Raw genomic sequence first — 20582 nt, forward strand, 5'->3', positions numbered from 1 at the left:
TGGCTCTGGGCACCTCCAGACCGCTAGAAAGGTTCCAAGCAGCAATCGCACACTGACATTTTCCCGCTGGCCCAGGCTGGGAGTGCCTGGTATTTCTGGGTCTAAGAGCGCCCGGCTTGTGCACACCAATTTCAGGGGAGGCTGAGGTTTGTGCATGAGTCTCACGCTCTGAGAACGGGTTGCAGGTCCGAGAGCACCAGTCTGGGCCTTTGCGCACCTCTCTGGGGGAAGAGTTTGGTGCAGGCTCTGAAACAATGGCGCGTATCAAAGGGCATAGGCTGCGCCTTTATACCTCTCTCAGGGGAGTATCTCAGGCTATATAGCAGGGCTCTCACGTTCTGCCGCCCGGCATGGCTCCCATCCCCTCACAGGGAATGGACCCCATGCGTTCTCAGGCACGCTGGCGGCTTAGGGACCAAGAGCTGGTTTCTCCGCCGCACTCTCTCTGCCTCAGTGCCAGGGGAGGCTGTCCTGGGACCTGGGACTTAAGCCCCTGTCCCTAGCCTTCCTGATTCCCACAATTTCCCCCCAGATCCTTTGCTCTTTTGGAGTGCTTTCAACCAGTCTCCAAGTTAATGCTAGTCCCCAGATGCAGGGCGGGCACTCTTGCTCATATTGGGGTATTGAAAGACCCCTCCCCTAGAAGATAGATAGGATAACTAACCGCTTGTTTCCTTTTCTGTGAACCGCTGGCTTTTAGGCGTAAATTAGGTTATTAATTGCTCTTTTGCCCTTCTGTAACCACTTGGCTTATAGAAATAATAGAAGACGCCATGATGGCATTCCTACCTTCCCCCTCTTGTTCCCCCTCCCTGCCTCTCTCCTCCCGCGCGCGGGCCCTCAGAACCAATCAGCTTGTTCCCCCTTCCCGCCTCTCTCTTCGCGCGAGCGGGTCCCCAAAGCCAATCAGCAAACTCCACTAAGGCCTTTTTCAAAAGTTCTAATTGTCAACCAATCAGTTGCACCCCACCCAAAACTTGTTTGTACCTGTTTATAAAAACCCGGCGCCACCACAGCCGGGTGTGCTCAGCTAGCAGGAGCTGCTGACCACCCGCAGGCGCGCGCTGACCACCCACAGGCGCCTGCGTAACAATAAAGAACCTCTTGCTGATTGCATCCAGTGGCAGTGTTGGATTCTTGGGTAAGGGGATCCGCGGGTCTTTCATTTGGAGGTCCCACCGAGATCATCGGACTCCTGCCCACGGATCCAACTGACTCCCACCGGGAGGTAAGCTGGCCAGCATTCTTGTCTCCTGTCTCATGTTCTCGTTTGTATCCAGTCTCGTGTTCTCGTTTGTAGGCCTCTGTTTTGCCTATGCTTCGGTAGTATAGGACTGTACGACAGCGCGCGTTGTTGCTCTGTATTCTGTAGGCAGCTTGAGAAGGAGTTGACGAACTCGGACTTCTCCCCTGCCACCCTGGGGGACGCCCCTGGGATCAAGGGGGGCCGCTTTTTCGGGGCCCCACAAGTACATTTCTCTGTCCGCCACAGAGGAGCCTCTTGGTTCCCCTGGGCTGGTTCTGTCTGCCACAGTGGAGCCTCTTGGTTCCCCTGGGCTGGTTCTGTCCGCCACGGAGGAGCCTCTTGGTTCCCCTGGGCTGGTTCTGTCCGCCAGGGAGGAGCCTCTTGGTTCCCCTGGGCTGGTTCTGTCCGCCACGGAGGAGCCTCGTGGTTCCCCTGGGCTGGTTCTGTCCGCCACGGAGGAGCATCTTGGTTCCCCTGGGCTGGTTCTGTCCACCACGGAGGAGCCTCGTGGTTCCCCTGGGCTGGTTCTGTCCGCCACAGGGAGACCTCGTGGTTCCCCTGGGCCGGTTGAATTTGTACTTTCGGTTTTGTACCGAAATCGCGCAGCGTCCTTCTTGTTAATTGTTTTGTGTGTCTTGCTTATTGTCCTTGGTGTTTTCTTTGACTCCAAATGGAGGCCAACAATGTATGTCTCCATGTTATGTCTTTAAATGTGGATATATGTTCCTTGTACTGGTCATGCCTTGTACTGGTCATGAAGGTTACATTCTTTTTAAGGGGTCTCTGGCTTTATTTCTCTCTGTTTCTCCTAATAGATGTGGGGGGCTTCTCCCTCACTCACTTCCCATGTAAATGGCTATTACTGGAGCCAACTGGGGTTGGTCTAACTCGAGACAGAGACTATAAGGAATATTCCCAAGCAGCTGCCAAAACTCTCTTTGTTTCAGGGAAGTTTCCTTGTGTTCTCTGGCCTGACTTGGACTGCCTAACCCCTCCCCCCTTGCTGGTGGGAAAGCATGGCGTCTGCTCCTCTGTTGGGGCTTATGAGCTCTGAAACCGGGAATCTTTTCTCTGCCTCCTGGCAGCACTTTGTTTCCTCTGTTTTCCTCTTCTGTTTCTGTACCAACGCGCGTGCAACCTGCATGACTAGCCTCTAGATCATGCACCACAGCTCCTTCTCTCTTCACTGTCAAGGAGCAAGAAGAGAACTCCCTGGACCTAACATCCACTCCAGATCTTCCCACACATGTCTCAGGTAAATATTCAAAGCGGAGTGGGCCCAGGTGGAACGTAAATCAGTGTTGGAACTAAGTTAAGTCTGTTGGTTTAATTAAGATAGATGCATCTTTGAAGTTAACAGCAGTAAATGTGAAGCTTTATTCTATCGAAGTTTACTAAAGGTCAAATAAGCTCATGTTATTTATTAAAATTTGTTAGCAAAGAAATGACTAAACTGATGGTTAATTGTCTGTCTCAAAGTTCTAATGGGTAATTGCTGAAGTAACTTTCAAAGTCTTTGGTAACCTGAAAGTTTTAAAGTTTTGCTTGGATGACAAGTGGAATTAAATTGTGGACATCTAGGTCTTAACCAAACAGGATAAAATGCTAAGTCATTAATTACTGGATGTAGGTTTGTGCTTTTTTACTTACTGCAAAGAAACTAAGAGTATTTAAATCTGCTGGTAAACTTGTTTGCCACTTAACTGATTCATAAATTGCCACCTGAAGAATTCTGTTGTAACAGTTCACAATTGGTTAATAACTAAAGGTGTTTCTAAGAATACAAAGTTCTGCTTAGTGTAACTAAGACTGATGGAAATAAAGGGAAACTCTGTATGTAGGAAAGTAGGAGATATGTAAGAAAGATTTAAGGAATGGGAATACATTTTGTTGAAGGTAAAGGAAGGTAATTTTGTCCTAAATGAGATGGTTGTTTGGAAGGAAATGTCTTGGGACAAAACCTGAATGCAAAGGAAAGTTGTAGAAGGTTTGTGAAGGGAAATCTTCAGAAAAGGAATTTTAGCTATGGTCAAGAATGGATTAAGATTGAAATGAGTGGGTTTTAAAGGTACATTGGTACAAGACTGAAATTGTCTCTGTTCAAAAGGACAATGTTTTCTTAGATCAATTGATCTGTTAAGAAAATGTAAATGGTTTTCTCTTTGCCTGCCCAGAAAAACCAGTTTCTATGTTTTGTTTATCAGGTGTTTAACATTCCTAATTATATTGAGGCATGTGCTTTAAAACTTTCTAAGATTTTAGCAAATGTTGACAAGATTTAAATTGTAAATCTCTTTAACTCAGGCTTTTCCTTGGTATGTGAAGTTGCTCATGAAGTACTACGGAACCAATGATAAACCTTGGATTACATTTGGGAAAATACTATAACTATTCTAGAGATTCTATGCACTTCCTAAAGTTTTAACGTTTTGAGAGACCACCGCTTGATACTGTAATTATGGAAATGTTATGTATCACAGAAATAACCTGATTTCCTTGCAGCTAAATTGTAAACTCCCATTTCTCTTTAGCTCTAACCATATCTATTCTGAGTTTTTGTAATTTATAATTGTTTTAATTCTCTGGTAAAATGAGTTTTATCTTCAAGGAGATTCCTATAAAGGACTTTCAGGACAAATACAGATATTTGATATACTTGAAAATCCTAAAACTGAAATGGGTAAGAATTTCCAAAACTGACTAAAGCCGCATTCACCAGAATTAGTAACATGGGACTAAATGAACTAAAAGATGATAGTGTTGTGTCTCTTAATGTTTTGTCTTACTTTAAACATTGCTGGTTCTCTCTACTGTTTGCTCTTACAGACTAGGGATACTCCCTCCTAGTTATCTGTAACTTATAGAGATGTAAAAGTGCTCATTTGTAAAAGTGCTCAAAGCATTCACCTTTTCTCTCTATCTGAACCCTCTGAAACCAAAAGGTCTTAGTAAGTATTCTTTCTTCCATGGCAATCAGTCATTTGCATAAGTTCAATAAGAATCTGTTCTCCTTGTAACAGGAAAGAATTGGAAACACGGGTTATTTTACCAAGGCTTTGACTGGGATGTCATATTTGAAAAGACTCAGATATGACCAGACAGCTTTAAGGAACTAAGGTTGACTTTATGAAACCTGGAGCCATAAAGCCCCTTGGGACTGTTGGCCTGATACCTTGCTTACAGAGTTCCCAGCAGCCCCACCAGGTGAGTAAAGAATGTCACTCCTTGGTAGGTGCAGTCTCCGGAAGAGGAATTCGCCCAAAGGTATTGCAGGCATGCCTCATGGCAAGTACAGGGCTTGGCTTCTGGCCCGGAGAGGCTACTAAAAGTTCAACCTAGAGATTCCTTATACAAAGTTCCAGCAAAGCAGATTCTAAAAGATCTATTGATCACAGTCACTGTTCTTGCTGAGCTTATGTAAATAATTAGGCCAAGTTTGTTTTAAAACTGGACTTGTTTCACAAGTGAATTAGTCCTGATTTGGCTATCTCTGGAAATGAGGGTTATTTTAGAGAGAAAAATTGTGTTTTTTAGTAACACACCTTTATGGATGTTAAATTCTAGATTTGATTGTCTTTAAATGTTTGTTTACCTAAGCTAAACAATTTGAGGTAAACTTCAGAGAAGTTGCACAATAGCTTCTTTAGTCGATCTTATTATTTTGTGGGGATATTAGCAGACCCCACAGCACATGATTAAACAACTGGAAAATGGGATTGATTCCCCTACAATTGTAGAACTTAACTAACACCTTATGTGTGGCTGGGATAATGAAATTGCCTAAAAACCACCATACCACACTCCATAGGATTAACTATGGACTTGTGGAGATAATGGATGACCCCACTTTCTTTATGAGTGGATTGGATGATCCATGGGGGGTTCCCCTTATCTCTTGACAAGTTTTCTCACTTGCCAGTGATCCTCTGTAATCAGGATATTGTTAAGGCTGGACCACTCAAAGGTCGTCTTATTGGTTTCATCCCTTAGTCATATTTATCCTAGAGGCCACCTCTGTTGAGGTGCGATTGCAAACAGATGCTTTAGCTAAGCATAGAACAGCCCTAATAAAAGGAGCCTCAAAGCTCACTATGGGACAGTCCTTGACTGTAATGATGTCACATCAGGTCCAGATTTGTCTTAGAAGGCAAAGGCCACCAATGGATGATGGAGGCCAACTTATTAAATACTGGGCTACATTAACAGATATGCCAGAAATAAAACTTGTCAAACTTTAAACCTAGTTACCTGTATGCCTGAACCTGACCACTGTACTTCTTTCTCTTTAGAGCAAAAATGTTCTTTGTATTTTATTTGATCTTGCTCATTCTATATGGCCAGATTTAAGATACCCCTGTTAAAAATATGAATGACAGTTGGTTTTCTGATGACAGTAGTTTTCATAGAAAAAAATAAGAAAAGCTAGGTGTGCCATAGTGCTCACTAGCACTTTGCAATTGCCAAAGCCTAAGAATTAACATTTATACTGACTCCAAATATGCTTTCCTGGTACTACATGCCCATGGAGCTATTTGGAAGGAAAGGGGATTGCTATCAAGCCATAACTCCCCAATCAAATATGGGCCTAAGTTCCAAAACCCTCCTTATCACTATTCTAAGGATGGCATATATCAAATCTGGGATACACATCTGTGGCTTACACCTATGATTGGACAGCTCAGTCAGAAGGCAGTTTTATGCTGGGAACAAAGGAATCATACGAGTGGTACTTGGGCAAATAACACACGATATCTGGGATGGCTATCACTAGAAGTGTGTTCCCAAGTTATAGTACTCCAGGCTACTGACTGGTTTGCTACTGACTGGGCAAGGCGACCTGGCATTAGATGGCCAGCTCCAAACGGAACCCACTGGATATGTGGAACCAACCTGTGGCCCTGGCTTCCTCCAGGGTGGATAGGTCGCTGTACTTTAGGATTTGCCTGGATTCATGGGCGCATTACTAAAACCATTACAACTCCAGCTAATCTCCCCAACTTGAAACAAAGATGGACACGATCTGTTTTTAAATGGTATGATCACTTAGCATCCATTTTTGTTCCATCTGCGGGACTAGAGGATGTCATGTGGCATGTAGAAGCCCTTAATAAATATACTACAAAGGCACTCAATGATCCACTAAATGGCATCTCCCTCCTTAATACCGAAGTGTCACAAATACGCAAGGCAGTCCTACAAAATAGGATGGCTTTAGATGTCCTGACAGCAGCCCAGGGTGGCACAGGTGCAATTATCAAGACAGAATGTTGTATATACATCCCAGACTATCACAAAAATATCACAGGACTAATAAAGGATATAAATGCCCAGATTAAGGCTCTACAAGGTCCCTCTCTTAGTGATTGGTTAAGTTCCTGGTTTGAAGGAGGGCTATGGCCAAATCTCCTTCTCGGGCTTCTTATTTTTATCACCTCATTAACCTTAATATGTTGCTTTGTTCAATGTTTCTCTACTTGGTACCAAGACTCCATTGCTGCAATGACTTCACCATGACAGACGATCCTTGTCGCGCGCAAGGACGCCTCTTCACTGTCAGCGCTGGATTCAGCTGCCTCCACCTTTGTTAACTCCCTTATGTTCCTACCCTGATCAATATTGACCCGAGCAGGTAGGGACAGCTCTACGCCCCTATTCAGCACGAAGAAGTTATAGAAGATGAGACCTTCCACCTTCAACCCCCTTAAAGATTTCAGGGTCAAGATTGTTCAGGGGGAAATAAAGGAGCAGGAGGCTGGCTGAGGAGAAAGCAAAAGCTGGCCCCTTGCACCCCACTTAGTGCAAGAACAGGACGAATGGATATAAGATTCTATCCATGATAAAGAAAAAGGGGGGAATGAAAGACCCCTCCCCTAGAAGATAGATAGGATAACTAACCGCTTGTTTCCTTTTATGTGAACCACTGGCTTTTAGGCGTAAATTAGGTTATTAATTGCTCTTTTGCCCTTCTGTAACCACTTGGCTTATAGAAATAATAGAAGACGCCATGATGGCATTCCTACCTTCCCCCTTCTTGTTCCCCCTCCCTGCCTCTCTCCTCCCGCGCGCGGGCCCTCAGAACCAATCAGCTTGTTCCCCCTTCCCGCCTCTCTCTTCGCGCGAGCGGGTCCCCAAAGCCAATCAGCAAACTCCACTAAGGCCTTTTTCAAAAGTTCTAATTGTCAACCAATCAGTTGCGCCCCACCCAAAACTTGTTTGTACCTGTTTATAAAAACCCGGCGCCACCACAGCCGGGTGTGCTCAGCTAGCAGGAGCTGCTGACCACCCGCAGGCGCGCGCTGACCACCCGCAGGCGCCTGCGTAACAATAAAGAACCTCTTGCTGATTGCATCCAGTGGCAGTGTTGGATTCTTGGGTAAGGGGATCTGCGGGTCTTTCAGTATTACTTTCCAACTGGTCGCCTCTGGTGGCTCCCTCCCCCTTGTGTTTATCTTCTGATATCAGTCCGCTGTTCCCACTCAGCTTTACCTGCCCACTGGCGTCTTCTCCCCCTGTAGAGATCCAGACATGTGTAATTCTGATCTCAGGCTGATTTCATTGGTGATTGGAGTTCTTTGGTAGGTAATCAGCTCACTTTGGGGTACAAGTTGAAAAGGCGCCTCCTCCTACTTCCCTGCCATCTTGGGGGTCCCAGAAGGCCCTTGCTTAACCAACTGAGCCACCCCCTGAGGTCACCTTTTGAGGACTACCATTTGAGAGCTACTGAATACCATTGTTTTATAAGTATCTTGTTTAAAATGAAATATTCAATTCATATGTCCTACAATGCACAAATCTTCAGTGGCTTTTTTACCTATGCATACACCCATATGACCACCACTCAGATCAACATATAGAATATTTCTATCACTCATACTCAGAAAGTTCCCTTATACTTCCCATTCAATACCCGGAGGTAACCTATTCAGACTGGTAGCACTACCTATTAAATTTGCCTCCTCTTGAACTTTAAAAAGTAGTATCATTTAGTTTTTTGTTTTTAGCTTCTTTCACTCAACATGTCTTTGAGGTGCATCCACATTCTTGTGTGTATCAATAGCAACTTTAGTATTTTTTTTTACTTCACATAGAATAGTTGAATTTCAAAACTTGAATGGACGTCAAAGATCATATATCAGGGATTAGAGGTCCAGTTCAAATGTCTACAAGGAATAAGGCAGATAAAGGTTAAGGATAAAGCAGGTATGTGTCATGCAGTAGGGAGTGGTAGGAATGGCAGAAAACTAAAGATAGTTCTACAGCTAAAGAAAGCAACCAGTATTTACTCAGGTCCTGTTAGTGATTGCTATATGGGAATGTGCACTTAGCATAGGTTTTTAATTTCCCAAGAGAAGTCCGATATCTATATGGTTTTGTGGAATCTTCTCCTTTTTAATCAACTTTCAAATAAGTACAAAGTAATCAAAATACATCTGCAGGCTACCTCTAGCCCAGAGAAAGTCAGTTTGCAATCTCTGACTAGTCTAGCCTTCTCACTTTCAAATAAGTAAATAGGCTCAGAAAGGAAGGGATTTATTCATGATGTACAGGAAGTCAGAGGCAGAGCTGAAGCAACCTAGTATAATAGTTTAAATCAATTACAGCACAGAGTATAAAGACAAATGGCTTGAGATGGAGTTCCACCTCTGTAATCAACCAGCTGTGTGACCCCTTGACACATTATTTAACCTGTCTGGGCCTCAGTTTTCAAATCTACAAAGGATGGGGAAAATGCTTTCCTTATAGGGTTATTGTAACAACTGAATGAGTTAATGTAAAGTTAAAGTAAGCAAAGAGATAGTTTAGTGCCTAATGCATAGTATGTGACATAGAGATGTTTGTTCTTATTGTTTCCATGGATTATACATTTTCAAACTTGATGAAACCAAGCCTTTAATGGGTTCCTAATTCCAAATCCACATTTAGTCAAAATATACTGAAGTGATTTTTAGCTCAAGAATAAAAAGCGTAGGGGAATGTAGGTGTCTCAGTTGGTTAAGCATTTGACTCTTGGTTTTGGCTCAGGTCATGATCTCAGGGTCCTGAAATCGGACCCCACATTGGGCTCCACAGTCAGCCCAGAGTCTGCCTGTCTGTCCCTCTGCTCCTCCCCGCTCCCATCAATCAATCAGTTAATCAATTCTTTTAAAAAGAATGAAAGGCATAGCTGCCAATAGAGGAAAAATGTTTAAATCTGTTTCCCTAACGTGTGAAAAATAAGCTTTCTGATTTTTTTGGAAGTAGGACTTTAACTGTTATGTAACTCTGAACTCTTAGGCCTTTGTTAACCAGAGAAGTAGAATTTTTATTAAACTTTAAGATGATTTATATAAGCAGTTTTTCAGAAATACAGCTATTTTACCTTGTAATGTAAAAGCTGTGGAGAAATTTTTTTTAAATGCAATTCTAATACCACTTTCTATTGTATAGTGTTTTAGAGTTTTTTGAAAGCTTCTTTCACAAATATTATAATCCTAGATTGTTAAAATAGAAGGTACTTAGGAAATAATCTAATACCCTTTATTTTCTAGATGAGAAAGCACAGCTTGCTGTCCACCCAAGATCATATAGCTAGGCTGTGACAGAACAAGAATATGGACCCTTCAGAGAAAACTAAGAACAAATATAATTAGATTCCAAAGAGGAAATGCAATCAGTTTTGGCTGCATTTGTAACACTAGCACATAGCAGAAAGAGGATATATGGGCTAGGGAAATCAGGTAAGGCATTTTGGAGGAGACAGCTTCTGGGATGAGCCTAAAAAGGACTAGATTTCTAAGTGTAGAAAGCTAGTCAGAGGGCATACACATGTAAACAAAGACAGGGTGACTGTGCCATGTGAGTGACACAGTGTAAAGGCTAACAAGGCTAGTAGAGTGTAAATAAAGGAAAAGGGAAGCACTGTTGGAGAAGTAAGGTAAAACTGCATCCTAGAGGATTTTGAATACCAAATCAATAAACTTGGACATGAGGCCACTGATAGGTAGTGAGGCTCCTTTTTTTTTCATAAAAGAAGTATATGTTCTTATGTTAAGTGTTCTTGACATGCCAACCCCCCCCGACACACACACATGAACAAGGGATACAAGGAAGTTCTGGGAGGTGTTGGGTATGTCTATTACTTTGATTGTGGTAATCATGGATGTTTGCATATGTCCAAAATCATCAAGTTGTACACAAAAATATGTGCAGTTTTTAAAATGTGAATTATAGCCCAATAAAGCTGTTTTAATAAAAAATTTTTAAAAGTATGCTCATATTTCAAAAATAACCCAAATGCTACATTAAAATGTAAAATGAAAACTAAAAATCCCCCCCATCTTCAATACCCAGAGTCACTTAAAATTAACAGTTTCTTATAAAACTTATCAGAAAGGCCCCCAGTGGAGCTCTTTTTAAATAACAATCCTTATTTTTCAAACTCTATCTACTGCAGTTATTCTGGTGTAGTACAGTGATTAGATTTCATCATGTCTTGGTTATACAAATGTTTAAAGCAAAACGTGGCCCATTGGTACCACTTGGCCTGCCTGAAGGCAACTGAAAAAAAGAAATCTCCAAGTCCTCTTTTGTTTTTAAATTTTATTCATTTATTTATTTCACAGACAGAGATGACAAGTAGGCAGAGATGCAGGCAGAGAGAGAGAGGGGCAGAGAGAGAGAGGGGCAGAGAGAGAGAGGGGCAGAGAATCAGGCTCCATGCTAAGCAGAGAGCCCAATGCGGGGCTCTATCCCAGGACCGTGAAACCATGACCTAAGCCGAAGGCAGAGGCTTTAACCCACTGAGCTACTCAGGCACCCCTCCAAGTCCTCTTTAAAAATGAAGAAAACTGGAACACCTGGGTGGCTTATCAGTAAGCATCTGCCTTGGCTCAGGTCACAATTCCAGGGTCCTGGGATCAAGTCCCCATTAGGCTACTTGCTCATCAGGGAGCCCGTTTCTCCCTCTTCCCTCCCGCCCCGCTTGTGCACTCTCTCTCTCTGACAAATAAACAAATAAAATCTTTTAAAAATTAAGAAAACCAAAATGACCTTTCAGCCCTTGACAAATAATTCATCAGTATAATCTTCCCCATCTGCACATGCTGGAAGATTCTTGCATGCATGAAGAAAATACAATGTCCCAGGAATCTGATGTTACTCATCAGTAATGATATGTTCTGCTTTAGTCTTTCAGCCAGAAAATAATCAAAGAATAAGAGGGGTCCTCTTTTTCTGTCAGGGATATACATAGGAACTCAATTTTAGATAATCCAGCTGTGCTAGAAAAATCATATACAGTAATGACAAGAAAAAAATCATGGCAGAAATGAAATGGAAGGAAATGGGTAAATGGAATTTTGTTATGTAAATATGATCCAAGAGAAAATAACTGAGATGAAATAGCTAAACCATGCTGGGGTTAAGATGAGACAGTCCTGCTTGTTTAATATCCAGTTTAGAGGAGGAAAGGAATCTAACTATTCCAAGCATGGAGGAAATCACAGGCAGGATTACACAGTGTTAATGAAACACACTTTAGAAAGTTCTTAAAAATGTTAAGAGATAAAATCAGCTGATAGAATATATTCAAGACCTATCAGATATTTTTGAGAGGAGGAGGTAATGGGAGCCATATATATATTAAGAAAATATATAGGGCAGGGATGCCTGGATGGCTCAGTAGTTTACACATCTGATTCTTGATTTTGGCTCAGGTCATCTACTCAGGATCCTGGGATTGAACCCCACATTGGGCTCCATGCTCAGTGTGGAGTCTGCTTGTCTCTCTCCCTCTGTTCCTCCCCCTGTGCTCTCTTTCTCTTTCTCCTTTTGTTTCTCTCTCTCTCAAATAAATAAATAAAATCTTTTTTTAAAAAAGCAAATATATATGGCAGTTTGAAATTGCCAGGATCACATATTCCCTGACCATGTATATGTGGTTCATATTTGCTATTTACTGTCATCTCTGTGCTAAATCCCAACTTTCTCTTTGAATAGCTATGTATCACATTATGCATCTTTAAATTTGTAAATTATGCACTTCCTTCATATACCCTAGTCTTTGTTCAAACTGAACCGTTGCTTACCCATTTATAGGCTGCAATTCCTAACCTCATGCTTTTGTTTTTGCTGTCTATTGAGTTGGGAATGTCCTTTTCCTCACCCATTCTAAGTTCACCCTCATAGTGGAATGGTAAGGTCTTACCTTCCTTTCAAGTCCAACCCAAAAGCTCAGCTCAAAGGTTACCACTTTTATTAAACTTTCTCAGATTCTATCCCTCACTCCTCCACCCACCTTACCACATTAACAAACTCTCTCTCTTTTCTACTTTCATAGGACTTTATCTGTATCTCTTATTTGGCATTTAGCACTGGGAAATTTCTTCATTATTAATGTGAAAGTACATACGTTGCCTGCTTTACTGGCTTGTACATTCTTTAAGAGAAACTCCACATAGGTTATAACATATATGCCACACACACACACACACACACACACACACACAGAGCAACATGCCTTTAACCGCCTGGATGCTCAATAAATATTTGTGGTGCAATTGTGCTAATTATGGTGGTTTTATAGACAAAAAGTTGAGAATAATTTTTTGAATGCTATAGATAAGCTAGTACGTGAAGTTTAGTGGTAATTCTTTTTACCATCAATATGATTTTATTATCAGCTACAACTAAGCAAATCCTTATTGTTATGTATGAACATTATTTTTAATCCTCACAACTAAATAATGACTTATTATTATTCTCTGCCTTCCACATGAGGAAAGTAAGTCTCAGAGAATTTAAGTAATTTGGCCAGGATCACACAGCTAGTAAAGAACAGAGCTATGAATTGAGCCTTAAGCTTGCCCTACTTCAAAGCCTGGTTTCTTTCCATATTTCCATATTTTCTCCCATATTTTTTCAAAGAACTTTCACAACTATTATCTCATTTGTACCACACAACAAAAATGTAAAGTTGGCAGGGCTAGGTATTGGCCCTCCTCAACACCCCATTCACTGCTGCATCTCTCATCAGTACACTCCAATCTTCCTCTCCAGTCTGACTGAGGGTCTATCACCATCCCTTTAGCCATCTATAACTCAGTATAAACCATACTATCCCCATTGCCTGATTAAGACCTTTACAAGTAAACTTATGCACTAAAAAGTAGTCTTCTACCATGTGATTTTCAATATGTTAAACCATAAAATTATTTTTAATTTAAATTCAAATTAATTAACATATAGTATATTATTAGTTTCCAAGGTAAAATTTAGTGATTTATCAGTTGCTTTTAACACCCTGTACTCATTCCATCAAGTGCCCTCTTTAATGCCTATCACCCAGTTACCCTATTCCCCCACCAACCTCCCCTCCAGCTGCCCTCAATTTGTGTCCTATAGTTAAGACTCTCTTATGGTTTGCCTCCCTCTCTGTTTTTACCTTATTTTCCTCCCATTCCCGTATGTTCATCTATTTTGTTTCTTAAATTCCACATGTGAGTGAAATCATATGGTTTTTATCTTTCTCTACTGATATTTCATTTAGCATAATACCCTTTAATTCCATCCACATGGTTGGAAGTGGCAAGATTTTATTCTTTTTGATGGCTGAGTTATATATATATATATAGTTATATATAACTATATATATAGTTATATATAACTATATATATAGTTATATATAACTATATATATATATATATATATCACATCTTCTATACCCATTCACCCATTGATGGACATCTGGGCTCTTTCCATATTTTGGCTATTGTGGACATTGGTGCTATAAACATATAAAATTAAGCTTTATCTTCAAATAACCAAAATGAAAGGGTTCCTGGGTGGCTCAGCCAGATAAGCAGCTGACAACTGATTTTGGCTCAGGTCATGATCTCGGGGTCATGAGATCAAGCCCTAGGTTGGGCTCCACGCTCAGCAGGGAGTCTGCTACTCTCCCTCTCCCCCTCCTCCCAATTGTGTGCTCACTCTCTTTCAAATTAACTAATTAATTTTAAAAGAATAAATGACCAAAATGTACACATGCTCAGTTTTAAAGTTTCTTTCTCGACCTTCTGATATCTTTCCTTCTCCCTAACCCCACCTTCTTTCCTCTATGCTCCTCTTCCCCCTCCTCTCTCTTTTGCCTTGCTGATGCCATCAACTCTGGCTTAGTCTGCTTTATGGGTGAACCAACATTGGCAAACCTCAGGATCCAGAAGGTAGAGGAGAGGGCCAGATAAGAAAAACATTCCTGCAATTTGAATTATAGCAAAGACCCCCATATTTCCTTTTTATGTCATCATGGTGGTTCCCTCAGCCCTTAACTATCACATCATCAAGGTTCAAAGAAGCCAGAGCATTGAAATCATTAAGCAAATCTGCTAAGACTAGAAAGCATACTAGACCAGTATTATAAGGAAATGAAATACAGAGCCACTTGAATGGTATAATCTGAAGGATGTTAAAATGATATCTCTGTCCCAGAACATCTTTCCTAGCAAAAAGTTCTTGAAGGGATTGCAGCCTTTCAGAATATCCTATGAAAATGAAAATTCCCCCAAGAAAGTTTTTTTAGAAGCCTAGGAGATAATATCTTAGTAGAGATTCATTTCCCAAGGTGACAGTGGATCAAAGGGAAAAGCCACATAAGAATGCACAGGACAAGAAATAGAACGGGAAGATGGTACATGTCATAAAGGAAGATAAAAGGGTGACAAATTTTGACTCCTTCAGAGTTATACTAAGGTACACCTTGTTCCTACTGCTTTACCAGGTGCTCTGGATCCCAGTCATGTAAGTAAGAAGAATTTTTGGAAAGCATTGTAAAGGAATTGGGAACTCCAGCTGTCCTAGTGCTATGTGGTGTTGATGACAATGAAAACTTTCAGTCTGTACTAAGCACATTATGGGTTAAAATTACAAAAGTCCTTCAAGCTCTAATGCAATCATAGGAATATCATGTTGAACAAAATAGACACCAGAATGGAACTGTACCCAAAGGGTAGCTGGGCATTGGGCCAGAGAGCTGTCAAGTAACCTGTCTTTTTGACTATTTCCAGTACAGAAAAAAGAAGGGGCAGGAGCTTGAGTTGCTTGAAGATGCAGTTCAGCCAGCATTGGGAAGGAAGACCCAGACACAGACCTGAAATATTTTAGAATATACATTTGTCCCCCACCCCCAAATTGTGGTGTACAAAGTAGAATTTCAAATTATTCAATCTTTCTTTTCTCCCTAATCTAACAATTAGCATGTGTATTTTATTAACGTAACTGAGCATAACTGCAGTCTCTTTATAAATCTGTTTAATGAACACATTTATCTCATGTTTCTCTAAAATTCATTTGCCCCAGTTAACAAAACCTCATTTGCTTAAAATGTGTTAATAATCACTATAAAGCCTCCATAAATCTCACAGTGTTGTGAGTGTAAGAAGGATTAAAGTGCGGGTGAAACACAAGACTTTCAATGTGATTACTTCCCTATTCTTATTTTCACTTATTCAAGATACTAAAACAACTTTAGTCATTCTGACAAAAGTCATTGTAGCTCCTTTTTTTCTACTCAAAAGAGAATAATTCTGTAAGTTTAGGTAGTTTGGAACTCATACTTAAAGATGTTCAATTTGGTCTTTGCTCTTTAGCATGAGGGTGGGGGTGAGGAGAAAGGTCTGTATTCTTATCCATTGGGTAAATATGTCTGTAGGCAGGTCACTGTTCACTGCTTTAGTTCTTGAACTGTTTAAAAACCTTTCTTGGTTACTCCACAATCCCCTTTTTAATCATCTCATCTTCCTGCTCAAGTGTCTCCAGTTCTGATTCTAAAGCATTATTTGGTAAACTATATCATTCATAACTCAACCAGGAAGGGGGAATAAAGAGAAAGCTTCTGAGTGGTGAAAAATGGATGCCATAAAAGTCATGCACTGCATATGTCTTCATGTGAGAGCCCCTGCTCTGCCCCTAAACAATTTCAGGAAGTCTACCTGTCTACTTTCAAATTCACAGATGATTAAAAATAATAACTTAAAATGAGGTTACTGCTGCTACTGACTATTATTATTTTTAACCTTTGTTGCATGTTACTAGCTACTGAACACTATGCTAAGCCTTTTAATCCATTATTTCACTAAATCTTTGCAACAACTCTATAAAGTTAATATACTAAATAAATCAATTTTACAGTTTCATAAACTGAGTTTTAGACTAAGTTTTAGGATTTTCAAATTTATCTATATTTAGTATGGACAGGCATATAGGTAACAGTGTAAAGGGCTATGAGATAGTCTGATAACAAAAGATTAGAAAAAGTACAAAAGAGAAAGAGAAAGAAAATACATGCAGTTGGAAAGCATGCAGTTGGAGGTTTTTAATTTGGATACAGCCTACTTTATACCTCTCAGCAGGTTTCAAAAGGCAATATGGTGTTAAAATATTGTTAAGGAGCTGGTTTGTGTACTTATAACCCCTAAACCATTAAAAATAAATTAAATTGGGCGCCTGGGTGGCTCAGTGGGTTAAGCCGCTGCCTTCGGCTCAGGTCATGATCTCAGGGTCCTGGGATCGAGTCCCGCATTGGGCTCTCTGCTCAGCAGGGAGCCTGCTTCCTCCTCTCTCTCTCTCTCTCTCTCTCTCTCTCTCTGCCTGCCTCTCTGCCTACTTGTGATCTCTCTCTGTCAAATAAATAAATAAATAAATCTTAAAAAAAATAAATTAAATTACATTTAAAACCGTTATTTAAGAATGGAGAAAGAAGTGTAATGCATGCTATAAGTACTGGAAATTTTTAATTAAAGCCTCTGGATTCTGGTTCTGTTCATCAGTTTGCTGTGGTCTGAGCATATTCCATCACCAGAGTTTATCCATTATGCTGACTAATGTGGAATTGACCATTTTTAAAGGAGACTTGGGAACACAACTGACTAGATGTGTGATTTGAAGTTGCCAAAGACAATCCCCAGCCCCACTCTAATAAAGAGACAGAAATACCTTTCCCTTAGCCCTACTTAATACGATCACGGGGCCCAGGTTCAGGATGTGATTGTAATTTGTGATGAGAAGAGGTTAGATCTTGAGCAAGGGCATTTCTCAAGAAGCCAGCCCTTGGTGGAGTACCTGGGGTTTGCCTAGTGCACCTGAGTGATTCGGGGAAGAATGAGAACTCTGGGCAAAAACATTTAGAACAAGCCAGGTCCCTGTAGGACTACTACAGGTACCCTTCAACAAAGTTGGCCAGATCCACAATCTTACCTATGACACCTTGCCTAGATCTATTCATGGTAAATATTCCAAACAAAACATTGTAGGAAGGGACCCTAGGGACTGAATAGGTAGGATGTGGAAGAGGCTGAGGTACTGCAGGCTGTGAGAATTAAACAAATGGCCTAGTGTGGATGGAAAAAGGGGAAGTTACATAAGACAGACATTTAAAAAAAAGTCCCAAACCTCTGTGGTCTTTGAGAAATGTTTGCAACTTTTTACAAGGGCAGTGGTATTACTCCTAATTTCCTAGCCAAATATTTATTAAATTGACCAAGGACTGAGTACATCAGGCTGCCTCACATCACTGCAACATCTCACTTACTTTCCCTGCAGCTCTAAACTGAGGTACTGTAAAAAAGAAAAAAAAACAAACAAGCAAACAAACACCTCTTCCACACTCTAAATAGCGACATTACAGTGGAAAGTTGGAATGTGTCCTGGGAGTGGGTGTGTTTATTTGAGTTCAGTGTGTGCAGAAAAGGCAAGACTCCATAGCCATTTACACATTTTCCTCCTCAATGATGGGTACAAAGACAGCTGAGCTCCTGGACTAAGTCTCTGAATGATAATGTACATTTATAAAGATTATTTTCTTAACTATTTTGAGACACTTTATAAATAATGCGCATGTGTCTGCTGAGTATATATATATATATATATATATAGTCAACTTTTGTTTATTTTCTCCTGAGGGTGATCTTATGTGGTTACTTTTGTGATATGATTTCTGAGGTGTCAGAAAGAGTTTCTACCTCAGCCACACCAAAATTGGGTTGACCCACCACAGAGACTAAAATCTCCACATTGCTCAAACATTTGATTTAGTCATTGAAAGCAGCTGTTAAAATCCAAATGTTACATTGGGATATTAAGCAGACATAAGAAATTAAATACTAAGTAAAATAGAAAAGAATACAGAGAAATTGTCTCTAATGTTAAGTTTCAAAAGAAGAAAGCAAATGACATATACAGTCTGGATCAGATATTGTTCTTAAAATGTCATGGGGTCAGAAACCAGCATATATGATTCAACTCGTGAATATGAAACTATAGTAAAAGAAACCCAATATTGTTAGGCAGGTTTTGTTCTAATTTATTTTAAATTAGTACTTTCCACAGTTTATGATCCTCAGATCCCACTCTCTTGACAGTGTATCTCATATTCCCCTTGCTGAGCTCCAGAGGTTCCCAATGACCTGGTAATCAACTTTGGTGGGACCCAAATCCCTACCTCCTGGGAAACTTGCAGAGCCTGACATCTTTTAGAAAGGATCTTTTTCTAAATGGAGTTTTTAGTAAAACCACCCAATCTCTCTTGGTAGCAAACTGCCAAACCAAGCTCATTTCCTCAAAGGATGGTAGAGAACTTAGCAGCCTCCTATATTGCTCTGAAATTGGAGAATAAAATTTTGTAAGCCCAAGTGAAGTGGATGATGAAAGAAAATGTTGCCCCACAGGCCCAGATCTTCGAGCTCCAGATGCCCCAAACAGTCAAGGAGACCTGACCACTCCAGAATATCTCAGAGTCCCAGGAACCCCAGAAACCTCTAGAAAACCTAGATCTCCCTCGGGACTGGAAGTACCAAGAACTCACAGAAGTTGAGGATCCCCAGAACCCCAGGGACTTCCAGACTGGAAGCCCCCAGCAGCCCAGGAGCACCAGGAAGTGCCAATGGTCCAAGAGACCCAGAAGCCCTTAGAACCCCCAGCAGCCCCATAGGCCCTGAAGCTTCCAGCAATCCATGAGCCACAGGCACCTTCACTGGTTTGGAGCTCTCAGCAGCCTGGAAATTCTAAAATGTTCCAGAAGTCAAGGAACTCCAGAAGCCCCCACTTTGCATAGGAGGCCCAGGAGCCCCCAGATACTCAAGATGCCCTGGTGCCCAAGAAGCCCCAGAATTCAGAGCACCAGGATCTTCCAAGTGCCCAGGAGACACAGGATGAAACAGAATGCCAGGAGACCCCAACAAACCTAGAACACCTTAACTTCCAACTCTTCAGGAGTCTCTGGAAACTGGAATGCCCCACCAGCCTCTGGATCCTTTAGATGCCCAGGACTTCCTGGGAAGTCCTTTAGATCCTTTAGAGGATCCAGCCTCTGGATCCTTTAGATGCCCAGGACATCAGCAGCTTCAGAGTTCCCACAATCTCCCAGTGGGTTAGAGGGTGAAGCTGTCTTCCTAGAATACTGTTTAGCCTTCAGTGGAGATTACCAGAAACTTGCTGAGTTCCTGGTTCAATTAAATAGTTACATGAGAGTCAGAAGGCACCTGTATCCTACTAAAGCAAGTGTGGTGAGCTTTGTTGGCAATTGATTCTCAGGTGAGGCAGGAATGTGTTTTTAAGCCCTTAATATATATCTAAAGTGTGCCCTTTTGACAGTCCAGAAAACATGGAAGATGCTAGTCACTGCATTTGTCAGCTTTGCCAAGGGGAGGGTCCTGTCCACTAGCGTGTGACCCACTTCCATCTCTGCTCAAGAACTAAACTGGAATGAAAGCATTCTCTGCATCCAATTTCAGGAAGGCCTTGCCAGTTCTGTCCCAGATGATCTGTCTCACACCAGCCCAGCAGCCACCAACCTATCCGATCTGATCATTCAGTGCCTAGAAGAGAAGCTAAGTGGCAAGCCTGATCTAAATCCACAAGGAGCAAGTCCCTATAAGGAGATAACTGGACCTGAGTGTTCACTAGCCGAAAACCAGCCTGTGCAGGCTGCAAGCAATAACCCACATCTCACTGAAGCTGAACATGCCCACTGCTGTGAAGGCCTCTTGTGCCTCTACTATGGTCATCCTGGTCATTTTGACAGAGATTTTTCTGTCAAGCCTCATCGTGCATCAAGACCCTACAGTAAGGGAGAGCCCACATAGGCCGATTTACAAATATGGGTCACCCTCACTTTCAGTATCCATGTCTCATACCCTATGGCTTACTGTTGAATTCCGACTAGGAAGACTATAGTTCTTTGAGCAAGCAATGGTGGATCCAGGTTCCTAAAGGAATAGAACTGACCATTCTGTGGTTCTTTGAGAGAATTGTCCATCCACAATAATATCTTCCCTCTGATGCTTGAAATGGTAGATGTTCAACCACC

General features: G+C 41.3%; 1 protein-coding gene across 1 annotated transcript; it reads left to right on the plus strand.

Annotated features, from left to right (window-relative positions):
• Nucleotides 1–254: 254 nt before the first annotated feature.
• On the plus strand, nt 255–20358 carry RTL3 (retrotransposon Gag like 3). The gene is given in 7 exon segments (XM_045066208.1): nt 255–261; nt 1493–1830; nt 19329–19466; nt 19469–19588; nt 19591–19825; nt 19828–19957; nt 19959–20358. Coding segments are annotated over 7 exon segments (1368 nt in total).
• The last annotated feature ends 224 nt before the right edge of the window (nt 20359–20582 follow it).

This window comes from Mustela putorius, unplaced genomic scaffold, assembly GCF_011764305.1.
Source record: "Mustela putorius furo isolate JIRA1106 unplaced genomic scaffold, ASM1176430v1.1 tig00003862_pilon_pilon_pilon, whole genome shotgun sequence".
NCBI lineage: Eukaryota > Metazoa > Chordata > Mammalia > Carnivora > Mustelidae > Mustela > Mustela putorius.